This window comes from Cherax quadricarinatus, chromosome 21, assembly GCF_038502225.1.
Source record: "Cherax quadricarinatus isolate ZL_2023a chromosome 21, ASM3850222v1, whole genome shotgun sequence".
In the NCBI taxonomy this organism is placed as follows: domain Eukaryota; kingdom Metazoa; phylum Arthropoda; class Malacostraca; order Decapoda; family Parastacidae; genus Cherax; species Cherax quadricarinatus.
In genome coordinates, this window is record NC_091312.1 from 3,944,220 (window position 1) to 3,958,265 (window position 14,046).

Here is a 14,046-nt window from a genome sequence, read left to right on the forward strand (position 1 = left end):
TGTGTGGACAAAAATACAAAGGTGTACCACAATTAATATTTTTTGAGACAACATTTCGCTTTGTGTAGAAGTATGAAAAAAAAAAGATTTACATACAGCAAAATGTTGTGTCAATAATCTTTTTTTTTGCATTTTGTGTCTTTGTCTATCAGCTTAACAAAACGTCGTTTCACCCATAATTTTTGTATCGCTCTCCCAATTGCTTCCTTGACATGCTTCGTTTTACCCACTTAAAATATACTTTTGTCTCTCAAAATTTTAATTTCTGCTTTAAGACACTTTCGTCCCTCGAGACAATTACAAACAACTACGAAAACAAAACAAAATAGACCCTTAATGCCCATAGTTGCTTTCACGGATGAACGCCCCCGCGGCCCGGTCCCAGACCAGGCCTCCTAGTACTTTATGAAGCTTGAAGCCTATCGACTGTACAAAGGTAATTAATACTGCATTTAATTCCCTCCAAAATAGAGATGAAGTTAAACCTCAGTATATATATTATACACTGAGTGATATGCGCCTCTCGGTGTTTATAAACTGAGAAATATGCTGTCGTTCTTTGTATATTTACACAGATACAAATACATATTATTGTAAATTTTACTGAAAAAAACAAAGTACCTAAAATGTGTATGATTGTTTATATTTGACAGTATATATATATACATATATATATATATATATATATTGGTACACTGCCTCATGGTGTCACTGCCTCCTGGTCAGTGGTACACGTCCTCATGGGTCAGTGGTACACTGCCTCATGGGTCAGTGTTACACTGCCTCATGGGTCAGTGGTACACTGCCTCATGGTACACTGCCTCAGTGTGGTACACTGCCTCATGGGTCAGTGGTACACTGTCTCATGGGTCAGTGGTACCCTGCCTCATGGGTCAGTGGTACACTGCCTCATGGGTCAGTGGTACACTGTCTCATGGGTCAGTGGTACACTGTCTCATGGGTCAGTGGTACACTGTCTCATGGGTCAGTGGTACACTGTCTCATGGGTCAGTGGTACACTGTCTCATGGGTCAGTGGTACACTGTCTCATGGGTCAGTGGTACACTGTCTCATGGGTCAGTGGTACACTGTCTCCTGGGTAAGTGGTACACTGTCTCATGGGTCAGTGGTACACTTCCTCATGGGTCAGTGGTACACTGCCTCATGGCTCAGTGGTACACTGCCTCATGGGTCAGTGGTGCACTGCTTCATGGATCAGTGGTACACTGTCTCATGGATCAGTGGTACACTGCTTCATGGGTCAGTGGTACACTGCCACATGGGTCAGTGGTACACTGCCTCATGGGTCAGTGGTACACTTCCTCATGGATCAGTGGTACACTGCCTCATGGGTGGGTCAGTGGTACACTGCCTCATGGGTCAGCGGTACACAGTCTCATGGGTCAGTGGTACACTGCCTCATGGGTCAGTGGTACACTGCCTCATGGGTCAGTGGTACACTGTCTCATGGGTCAGTGGTACACTGCCTCATGGGTCAGTGGTACACTGCCTCATGGGTCAGTGGTACACTGCCTCATGGGTCAGTGGTACACTGCCTCATGGGTCAGTGGTACACTGACTCATTAGTGGTACACTGTCATGGGTGGGTACACTGCCTCATGGATCAGTGGTACACTGCCTTATGGGTCAGTGGTACACTGCCTCATGGGTCAGTGGTACACTGCCTCATGGGTCAGTGGTACACTGCCTCATGGGTCAGTGGTACACTGCCTCATGGGTCAGTGGTACACTGCCTCATGGGTCAGTGGTACACTGCCTCATGGGTCAGTGGTACACTGCCTCATGGGTCAGTGGTACACTGTCTCCTATGTCAGTGGTACACTGTCTCATGGGTCAGTGGTACACTGTCTCATGGGTCAGTGGTACACTGTCTCATGGGTCAGTGGTACACTGTCTCATGGGTCAGTGGTACACTGTCTCATGGGTCAGTGGTACACTGCTTCATGGATCAGTGGTACACTGCCTCATGGGTCAGTGGTACACTGCCTCATGGGTCAGTGGTACACTGTCTCATGGGTCAGTGGTACACTGCCTCATGGGTCAGTGGTACACTGCCTCATGGGTCAGTGGTACACTGCCTCATGGGTCAGTGGTACACTGCCTCATGGGTCAGTGGTACACTGTCTCATGGGTCAGTGGTACACTGCCTCATTAATCTGTGGTACACTGCCTCATGGGTCAGTGGTACACTGCCTCATGGATCAGTGGTACACTGCCTCATGGGTCAGTGGTACACTGCCTCATGGGTCAGTGGTACACTGCCTCATGGATCAGTGGTACACTGCCTCATGGGCAGTGGTACAGCCTCATGGGTAAGTGGTACACTGTCTCATGGGTCAGTGGTACACTGTCTCATGGGTCAGTGGTACACTGCCTCATGGGTCAGTGGTACACTGCCTCATGGGTCAGTGGTACACTGCCTCATGGGTCAGTGGTACATTGCCTCATGTTTCAGTGCTACAATGCCTCATGGGTCAGTGGTACACTGCCTCATGGGTGGGTCAGTGGTGCACTGCCTCATGAGTCAGTGGTACACTGCCTTATGGGTCAGTGGTACACTGTCTCATGGGTCAGTGGTACACTGCCTCATGGGTCAGTGGTACACTGCCTCATGGGTCAGTGGTACACTGCCTCATGGGTCAGTGGCACGTTGCTTCATGGGTCAGTGGTACACTGTCTCATGGGTCAGTGGTACACTGCCTCATGGCTCAGTGGTACACTGCCTCATGGATTAGTGGTACACTGCCTCACGGGTCAGTGGTACACTGCCTCATGGATCAGTGGTACACTGTCTCATGGATCAGTGGTACACTGCTTCATGGGTCAGTGGTACACTGCCTCATGGGTCAGTGGTACACTGCCTCATGGGTCAGTGGTACACTGCCTCATGGGTCAGTGGTACACTGCCTCATGGGTCAGTGGTACACTGCCTCATGGGTCAGTGGTACACTGTCTCATGGGTCAGTGGTACACTGCCTCATGGGTCAGTGGTACACTGCCTCATGGGTCAGTGGTACACTGTCTCATGGGTCAGTGGTACACTGCCTCATGGGTCAGTGCTACAATGCCTCATGGGTCAGTGGTACACTGCCTCATGGGTGGGTCAGTGGTACACTGCCTCATGAGTCAGTGGTACACTGCCTTATGGGTCAGTGGTACACTGTCTCATGGGTCAGTGGTACACTGCCTCATGGGTCAGTGGTGCACTGTCTCATGGGTCAGAGGTACACTGCCTCATGGGTCAGTGGTACACTGCCTCATGGGTCAGTGGTACACTGCCTCATGGGTCAGTGGCACGTTGCTTCATGGGTCAGTGGTACACTGTCTCATGGGTCAGTGGTACACTGCCTCATAGCTCAGTGGTACACTGCCTCATGGATTAGTGGTACACTGCCTCACGGGTCAGTGGTACACTGCCTCATGGGTCAGTGGTACACTGCCTCATGGGTCAGTGGTACAGTGCCACATGGGTCAGTGGTACACTGCCTCATGGGTCAGTGGTACACTTCCTCATGGATCAGTGGTACACTGCCTCATGGGTCAGTGGTGCACTGTCTCATGGGTCAGAGGTACACTGCCTCATGGAGCAGTGGTCACACTGCCTCATGGGTCAGTGGTACACTGCCTCATGGGTCAGTGGTACCCTGCCTCATGGGTCAGTGGTACACTGTCTCATGGGTCAGTGGTACACTGCCTCATGGGTCAGTGGTACACTGCCTCATGGGTGGGTCAGTGGTACACTGTCTCATGGGTCAGTGGTACACTGCCTCATGGGTCAGTGGTACACTGCCTCATGGGTCAGTGGTACACTGCCTCATGGGTCAGTGGTACACTGCCTCATGGGTGGGTCAGTGGTACACTGTCTCATGGGTCAGTGGTACACTGCCTCATGGGTCAGTGGTACACTGCCTCAAGGGTGAGTCAGTGGTACACTACCTCGTGGGTCAGTGGTACACTGCCTCATGGGTCAGTGGTACACTGTCTCATGGGTCAGAGGTACACTGTCTCATGGGTCAGTGGTACACTTCCTCATGGGTCAGTGGTACACTGCCTCATGGGTCAGTGGTACACTTTCTCATGGGTCAGTGGCACACTGCCTCATGGGTCAATGGTGCACTGACTCATGGCTCAGTGGTACACTGCCTCATGGATCAGTGGTACACTGCCTCACGTGTCAGTGGTACACTGCCTCATAGATCAGTGGTACACTGTCTCATGGATCAGTGGTACACTGCTTCATGGGTCAGTGGTACACTGCCACATGGGTCAGTGGTACACTGCCTCATGGGTCAGTGGTACACTTCCTCATGGAGCAGTGGTACACTGCCTCATGGGTGGGTCAGTGGTACACTGTCTCATGGGTCAGTGGTACACTGTCTCATGGGTCAGTGGTACACTGCCTCATGGGTCAGTGGTACACTGCCTCATGGGTGGGTCAGTGGTACACTACCTCTTGAGTCAGTGGTACACTGCCTCATGGGTCAGTGGTACACTGCCTCATGGGTCAGTGGTACACTGCCTCATGGGTCAGTGGTACACTGTCTCATGGGTCAGTGGTACACTGCTTCATGGGTCAGTGGTACACTGCCTAATGGATCAGTAGTACACTGCCTCATGGGTCAATGGTACACAGCCTCATGGGTCAGTGGTACACTGCATCATGGATCAGTGGTACACTGCCTCATGGGTCAGTGGTACACTGCCTCAACGGTCAGTGGTACACTGTCTCATGGATCAGTGGTACACTGCTTCATTGGTCAGTGGTACTCTGCCTCAAGGGTCAGTGGTACACTGTCTCATGGATCAGTGGTACACTGCTTCATTGGTCAGTGGTACACTGCCTCAAGGGTCAGTGGTACACTGTCTCATGGATCAATGGTACACTGCTTCATTGGTCAGTGGTACACTGCCTCAAGGGTCAGTGGTACACTGTCTCATGGATCAGTGGTACACTGCTTCATTGGTCAGTGGTACACTGCCTCATGGATCAGTGGTACACTGCCTCATGGATCACTGGCACACTGCCTCTTGGGTCAGTGGTACACTGCCTCATGGGTCAGTAGTACACTGCCTTATGGGTCAGTGGTACACTGCCTCATAAGTCAATGGTACACTGCCTCATGGATCAGTGGTACACTGCCTCATTGATCAGTGGTACACTGCCTCATGGATCAGTGGTACACTGCCTCATGGATCAGTGGTACACTGCTTCATGGGTCAGTGGTACACTGCCTCATGGGTCTGTGGTACACCGCCTCGTGGGTCAGGGGTACACTGCCTCATGGGTCAGTGGTACACTGCATCATGGATCAGTGGTACACTGCCTCATGGGTCAGTGGTACACTGCCTCATGGATCAGTGGTACACTGCCTCATGGGTCAGTGGTACACTGTCTCATGGGTCAGAGGTACACTGTCTCATGGATCAGTGGTACACTGCCTCCTGGGTCAGTGGTACACTGCCTCATGGGTCAGTGGTACACTGCCTCATGGGTCATTGGTACACTGCCTCATGGATCAGTGGTACACTGCCTCATGGGTCAATGGTACACTGCCTCCTGGGTCAGGGGTACACTGCCTCTTGGGTCAGTGGTACACTGCCTCATGGATCAGTGGTACACTGCCTCACGTGTCAGTGGTACACTGCCTCATAGATCAGTGGTACACTGTCTCATGGATCAGTGGTACACTGCTTCATGGGTCAGTGGTACACTGCCACATGGGTCAGTGGTACACTGCCTCATGGGTCAGTGGTACACTTCCTCATGGAGCAGTGGTACACTGCCTCATGGGTGGGTCAGTGGTACACTGTCTCATGGGTCAGTGGTACACTGCCTCATGGATCAGTGGTACACTGCCTCATGGATCAGTGGTACACTGCCTCATGGATTAGTGGTACACTGACCCATGGGACAGTGGTACACTGCCTCATGGATCAGTGGTACACTGCCTCATGGGTCAGTGGTACACTGCCTCATGGGTCAGTGGTACACTGCCTCATTAATCAGTGGTACACTGCCTCCTGGGTCAGTGGTACACTGCCTCATGGGTCAGTGGTACACTGCCTCATGGATCAGTGGTACACTGCCTCCTGGGTCAGTGGTACACTGCCTCATGGATCAGTGGTACACTGCCTCCTGGGTCAGTGGTACACTGCCTCATGGGTCAGTGGTACACTGCCTCATGGATCAGTGGTACACTGCCTCATGGATCAGTGGTACACTGCCTCATGGATCAGTTGTACACTGCCTCCTGGGTCAGTGGTACACTGCCTCATGGATCAGTGGTACACTGCCTCCTGGGTCAGTGGTACACTGTCTCATGGGTCAGTGGTACACTGCCTCCTGGGTCAGTGGTACACTGCCTCATGGATCAGTGGTACACTGCCTCCTGGGTCAGTGGTACACTGTCTCATGGGTCAGTGGTACACTGCCTCCTGGGTCAGTGGTACACTGCCTCATGGATCAGTGGTACACTGCCTCCTGGGTCAGTGGTACACTGTCTCATGGGTCAGTTTTGCACTGCCTCATGGATCAGTGGTACACTGCCTTATGGGTCAGTGGTACACTGCTTCATGGGTCAGTGGTACACTGCCTCATAGGTCAGTTGTACACTGTCTCATGGGTCAGTGGTACACTGCCTCATGGGTCAGTGGTACACTGCCTCATGGGTCAGTGGTACACTGCCTCATGGGTCAGTGGTACACTGCCTCATGGGTCAGTGGTACACTGCCTCATGGGTCAGTGGTACACTGCCTCATGGGTCAGTGGTACACTGCCTCATGGATCAGTGGGACACAGCCTCACAGTGCACTGCCTCATGGATTAGTGGTACACTGACCTCATGGATCAGTGGTACACTGCCTCATGGATCAGTGGAACACTGCCTCATGGGTCAGTGGTACTCTGCCTCATGGGTCAGTGGTACACTGCCTCATAGGTCAGTGGTACACTGCCACATGTCAGTGGTACACTGCCTCATATATATATATATATATATATATATATATATATATATATAAACCATACCCCCGGCCGGGATTGAACCCGCGGTCATAGAGTCTCAATCCCGGCCGGGGGTATGGTTTATTTGCAATCGTGTCATTACGATTTCTTAAGTCAAGTTATATATATATATATATATATATATATATATATATATATATATATATATATATATATATATATATATATATATATATATATATATATATATATATATATATAGTGTTGTATGATCCTTATCACAGCGTATGAGTGTTAATACATCAAGATGTCAAAACTAATATGAATAGAATAAATCGTCTCACAGCTGGGCACAGGAGTACCAACAGTTCCTCAACCAGTTGGGAAGCTTGTAAAAGAAATACAGTCACGTTACACAGTGTATATCATGGACAAGTACTTAAATATAATTCAGTAATCTAAATGATGAAATGTGTCAGAATTATCACAGTTTATTTCCCTTTTGTTTTGCACATCAGTAATTTATTTTCCAGTACCAAAGGTAAGTTTTTTTTTTAATTATGCTCCATTATTTCATTGAATTTAACCACACAGAAAAATAATTGGGTGTTATGAGCGTACCAGATCTCTCAGTTACATCCTCCAGATGGTCAATGATAATGTAATTGTCAAGATATGTCATTGTACATCTCTGTTTACAGCTTTATCAAATTATAATGATTCTTATTTATCCTGCACATTAGTATCAAAAATATTTTAATACCCCAAAACTAGAGAAAACGTTCAGCATAATATATACCTTGTGAGATTTACACCTTTCTGTGAACAAAATTATATATATATATATATATATATATATATATATATATATATATATATATATATATATATATATATATATATATATATATATATATATATATATATATATGCAAAACAACCACTGTGAAAGAATAGAGAAATTCCAAGCGCCTTCGTGACTACTCACATTATCAAGGAACTATGATAGTTCTATGATAGTTCCTTGATAATGTGAGTAGTCAGGAAAGCGCTTGGAATTTCTCTATTCTTTCACATTGGTTGTTTTGCATATTCTGAAATCACCTGTTTACTGTGATCTTATTGCATATATATATATATATATATATATATATATATATATATATATATATATATATATATATATATATATATATATATATATATAGATATATAGATAGATAGATAGATAGATAGATAGATAGATAGATAGATAGATAAAGAATCACACATAAAGTGGGAGTTGTCACAGTTGCTATTTGCTGATGACACTGTGCTCTTGGGAGATTCTGAAGAGAAGTTGCAGAGGTTGGTGGATGAATTTGGTAGGGTGTGCAAAAGAAGAAAATTAAAAGTGAATACAGGAAAGAGTAAGGTTATGAGGATAACAAAAAGATTAGGTGATGAAAGATTGGATATCAGATTGGAGGGAGAGAGTATGGAGGAGGTGAATGTATTCAGATATTTGGGAGTGGACGTGTCAGCGGATGGGTCTATGAAAGATGAGGTGAATCATAGAATTGATGAGGGGAAAAGGGTGAGCGGTGCACTTAGGAGTCTGTGGAGACAAAGAACTTTGTCCTTGGAGGCAAAGAGGGGAATGTATGAGAGTATAGTTTTACCAACGCTCTTATATGGGTGTGAAGCATGGGTGATGAATGTTGCAGCGAGGAGAAGGCTGGAGGCAGTGGAGATGTCATGTCTGAGGGCAATGTGAGGTGTGAATATAATGCAGAGAATTCGTAGTTTGGAAGTTAGGAGGAGGTGCGGGATTACCAAAACTGTTGTCCAGAGGGCTGAGGAAGAGTTGTTGAGGTGGTTCGGACATGCAGAGAGAATGGAGCGAAACAGAATGACTTCAAGAGTGTATCAGTTTGTAGTGGAAGGAAGGTGGGGTAGGGGTCGGCCTAGGAAAGGTTGGAGGGAGGGGGTAAATGAGGTTTTGTGTGCTAGGAGGTTGGACTTCCAGCAAGCGTACGTGAGCGTGTTTGATAGGAGTGAATGGAGACAAATGGTTTTTAATACTTGACGTGCTGTTGGAGTGTGAGCAAAGTAACATTTATGAAGGGGTTCAGGGAAACCGGCAGGCCGGACTTGAGTCCTGGAGATGGGAAGTACAGCGCCTGCACTCTGAAGGAGGGGTGTTAATGTTGCAGTTTAAAAACTGTAGTGTAAAGCACCCTTCTGGCAAGACAGTGATGGAGTGAATGATGGTGAAAGTTTTTCTTTTTCGGGCCACCCTGCCTTGGTGGGAATCGGCCAGTGTGATAATAAAGAATAATAATAAAAAATTATATATATACCTCTAGTGTGTATATATCCTTAAAATACACACCTCTCTCGCTATATATACAGTATGGGCAGGTATACCAGCTACATCCAGTTGAATACACACACTGCCAGAAAAACTATATTTGTTTGAGTGAATTATTTTCAACAACAGTATAAAAAAATTGACTAACGTTTTGAAAATATCAACAGAATCAAATAATTATAAACGAAAAGGTTAAAAAATGTAACTAACTTGGGAGAACGTCAAATCGTATATAAAGAATAAATCATATAAGATGAATAGAGATAATAAGCAATCATTAAATCTTATGGTTAGATTAGGGTAGATTACGTAAAATTCGGCAGGACAGTGTTTCCTGACGCTGGTCATAAGATGACCCGCCACTGGAGCTTTTGATCATCTGACAGAGGTCTTCCGCTCGCTTACCGGTCTACCCTCCCATTAAATATTAGATGTAAGATCATTTTAATACAACATCAGTACAATTCAAGACAAGTAACCTCTTCTTTCAACACTTTTGAGGCTGAGAGACTGATTACCTTACCTTCTACTGTCTCCGGTTCGCCATAAAGAACCACAGATGCAGCACAAGTGTTTCATTCAAACAATACGTTCTGTGCTATCCTTACCTCAAACTCTATTTGGTATTCGCTCTTGTTCCCATTGATCTTCATGGACTTGTGTTTCAGCCGCTGTGACAACTCACTGACGGGAAAGAACGAGTAGCCACACAGAAGGAACTCCTCCAAAGCGTCGTACACAAACCTGTATTGATCCTGCGTGAAGACAAGAAACTTCAATATTGAGAAAACATGCTTTTTCCACCTAAAAAAAAAGAGATCAATTTGTGGAGCCCAAGAATATAATTTAATGTAAATGATATAAATTATATATATATATATATATATATATATATATATATATATATATATATATATATATATATATATATATATATATATATATATATATATATATATATATATATATATATATATATATATATATATATACTATATATATAAATGTACGTACCACTGTCTCAATCAGTCCCAGACGAGCATGCTTCATCTTCTTGACGTAACCATAGATGTCGAGTTTGCCATCTTCTTCAAGAAGTTCCAGGTTGGCGTCAATAGCCATGTAGACACCGGTCCTTGCTCCTCCGTCACTGTAAACAAAGAATCTCCCTCAGTACAAGACACAGTATAGTAATCTCTTCACTCAAACATTGCTCAAATGTTACTTCAACTAATCTAGTTTTCAAAATGAAAGACGTACAAATTACAGCCAAATACCTTCTATAATAATAATAATAATAATAATAATAATAATAATAATAATAATGATAATAATAATAATAATAATAATAATAATAATAATATTATTATTATTATTATTATTATTATTATTATTATTATTATTATTATTATTATTATTATTATTATTATTATTATTATTATTATTATTATTGGTTAGAATTAAAATAACAATAATTTGCTACAGGTGAGACATATATGTGTGCACCTCACTTGCCCCTGATTGGTATATGCTTGTCCAGGTGAATATTTTTTTCAGATTTTTGGAAATGAGGTATGGTGTTCCATGTTACCCTCAAGCCAATGGTGAGGTTGTGTACACGCAATCACCCGTCCAGTTACTAGTCAGATATAGGAATGAAGACTTCCAATCAACTTGTTTATGCGCCAGATTGCTCTTACACCCTTACAATTATCCAAGATGTGATCATTTGGGGGATAGATAAAGGAATGAGAATGAAATAATTTCTTCACAAAGCTGGAAAGTCCCTGACTTGCGCATTCCCCCTACATATTGAAAGCTCAGGTACATGTAAGAATGTCATAATAACTTACTCTCAGGGAAGGAAGACTTGAGAAGATGAGGAACATTTACCGGAGAATGATTGTGCATTTGTAATAAATACAACCAGAAAGGTGAAAAATAGTGGGTAGAGTAATGTATTCTGAGATATGTAGAAGAGGATATATATAGATGTTTCTGCAAATATTTATGGGAGAGATAATGAAACCATGGCAGAAGAATGATGAGGTATTAAAGAACTGGATGGAAGGAGAGACTGTAATATGAAAAGCTAGAAGCATCGTATGATATACCATAGAGGAAGAGTCTTGGTGCTAACCTGCAGTGCACGATGACTGGGCCGTCAGCCGGTGTGATGTTCGACTGTGACCAGATTTTAATTCTCCGCCGAAACTCCAGTAGTCCATTGATGAAAGGTTGTGTATGTGAAGGCCACTCTGTGTAGTGGAACTGCACCACTTCTCTCTCCTCTTCAGGCTAACAAAGAGACCGTAACATTAGCATTATTAGAGGTAAGAGACGTATGTTCACTGATCAAGACATTCACTAAGGAAGCGTTTCGCTACGTGTAGCATCATCAGCTCTCTCACATAAGTAGCTAGAGCAGGAAGCATGTATAGCACAAGAGGTCAGGTAAATATAGGCTAAAAATGTGGAAACATTCGTGGAGATGGTAGTATCTGGCAAGTGTGCGCTGGTAAGCCTAGTGTTGTCCTTCCTGGTGTGCCTTTGTATCATCTAATGGTGGTGTCTTTGTTGAGTATACCTGGAGGGGGTTTCGGGGGTCAATGCCCCCGTGGACTGGTCTGAGACCAGGCTGTTACTGATAGTAACAGGGAATAAATACATACTTTATACTTCAGACGAAACAAACACAACCTTCACCTTTTAATTCTAGTCGGTGACTGGCGAGGCTAGCGCTGCTCTGCAAGTTTTGTGCCTCGGAGAAAAAAGTGTTTCATTTTATACAACCGACTGGCTAAAAGAAATTAAATGTATATTTAAAACATTTACATAGTGTGGCTCTTGGCCTGGTAGGCAAAGCTCTTCCTTCACACGCTGAGGGGTCGTGGTTCGATTCCCGACAAGGGTGAAAACATTGGGCGTGTTTCCTTAGCACCTATTGCCCATGTTCACCCATCAGTAGAATGGGTACCAGGGTGTTAGCTGACTGGTGTGGGTCGCATCCCGGGACAAAATTGACCTAATTTGCCCGAAATGCTCTACATAACAAGCGGCTTTCAATATAGTAGTATGTCATTGATGTCAGCAAGTACTGTATACCTTGTACATGTACTTGTAGAAATTAAAGATTATTATTCTTATTGTTATTATTATTATTATTATTATTATTATTATTATTATTATTATTATTATTATTATTATTATTATTATTATTATTATTATTATTATTATTATTATTATAGGAAATTGTATATATGCTTCAAACAATTACGTAATGTGAGTTTGAATTAAGAATCGTTTCCCAGGTCAAAGATAACAAACAATTAAGCAAACGGCATGAATTTATATCTTTATAAATAATGCCAATTTGCATTTTAAAGCATCATTATCGCATTCAGTGACCTGAAATTAATAAAGAATGACTAATTACAATTAATGAGACGTTGATAGTTAGGAGGTCGAAAGTAAGACGTACGTCACGGGTAGCTTGATCGCTGTTACTACCTCGTAAAACTGCGTTATCTCAGGGGTAACGATAGTCACTCATTCAGCGACACAACGAAGGTCGGTGATGAAATGAGACGGGCGAATGTTGTCGTTCCAAGTAACTATTTTGACGCGCACTTGCCTCCTCCCTGTGTGAGTCAAGCAGATGCGCACTTGCGTCCGTACCCTTTGTGTGACTTAAGCAGAGGAGCACTTGCTTCCATACCCACTGTGTGAGTCAGTCAGATGCGTACTTGCGTCCATACCCTCTGTGTGAGTTAATCAGGTGCGCACTTGCGTCCATACCCTCTGTGTGAGTTAATCAGGTGCGCACTTCATTCCATACACCTGTGTGAGTCAGTCACCGTCGCGATCACTAAGACCTTGTTGACCTTGCCATAAAAATAAATAAAATTTTAATTTTTGAAGCTAATTTATTTATATGTTTTTTTTTTAATTTCTAAGATTTTCCTGCAAATTTTCAGAAATGTTAAGTCTTCAGTGGACCAAATTCTAGAATAATGTGATGAACCTCAGCATGAGAACCACTGGTTAACAATGCTGTGTAACACCAAGTTTCAATGTATATGTAATATATATGATAGCGGAAGGAAGGAGGGGTAGGGGTCGTCCTCCAGAAGGTTGAAGGGAGGGGGTAAAGGAGGTTTTGTGGGCGAGGGGCTTGGACTTCCAACAAGCGTGCGTGAGCGTGTTAGATAGGAGTGAATGGAGACGAATGGCTGTTGTCGAGTGAGCAGGGTAATATTTAGTGAAGGGATTCAGAGAAACCGGTTAACAGGACTTGAGTCCTGAAAATGGGAAGTACAATGCCTGCTTTTTAAAGGAGGGATTTGGGATATTGACAGTTTGGAGGGTGTGGCATGCAAAGAGTACGTAACCTTTATTCGGCGCATGTACACACCCTCATTGAAAGGCTATCTCCCCCAACCAGCGAACCAGGTGCTAAGGGTTGATGATGGGGCCCCTTACTTACAGTGGAGTGCACTGATACCTATTGTTGTACATAGTGTATACAGTGTACATACTTCTGTTCTAAATTGGTGAAGGATAATACAAGTCAAAAGATTTTCTGCTGTTTATTTTGCTCCCTTAACACCCAGGATAACAGGCCTTTGGGACTCCTGGGTTGTAATAGTGGGACTACTCAAAACTGTCGTATCTGAGCACCTCTGCAAAGAGAGTGATTATGTATGAG

General features: G+C 44.2%; 1 protein-coding gene across 5 annotated transcripts in view; it reads right to left on the reverse strand.

Moving 5' to 3' along the window:
- The window catches only part of Ptp36E (protein tyrosine phosphatase 36E), a 360,518-nt gene that overhangs the window by 28,873 nt on the left and 317,599 nt on the right, over positions 1-14,046 (reverse strand). For all 5 annotated transcript variants that reach the window (XM_053777135.2, XM_053777136.2, XM_053777137.2 and 2 more), the window contains 3 exons: positions 11,479-11,636; positions 10,353-10,488; positions 9,947-10,093 (listed from right to left, as the gene is read on the reverse strand). In XM_053777135.2, coding sequence (XP_053633110.1) covers positions 9,947-10,093; positions 10,353-10,488; positions 11,479-11,636 — 441 coding nt within the window. The remainder of the gene's footprint in view (positions 1-9,946; positions 10,094-10,352; positions 10,489-11,478; positions 11,637-14,046) is intronic.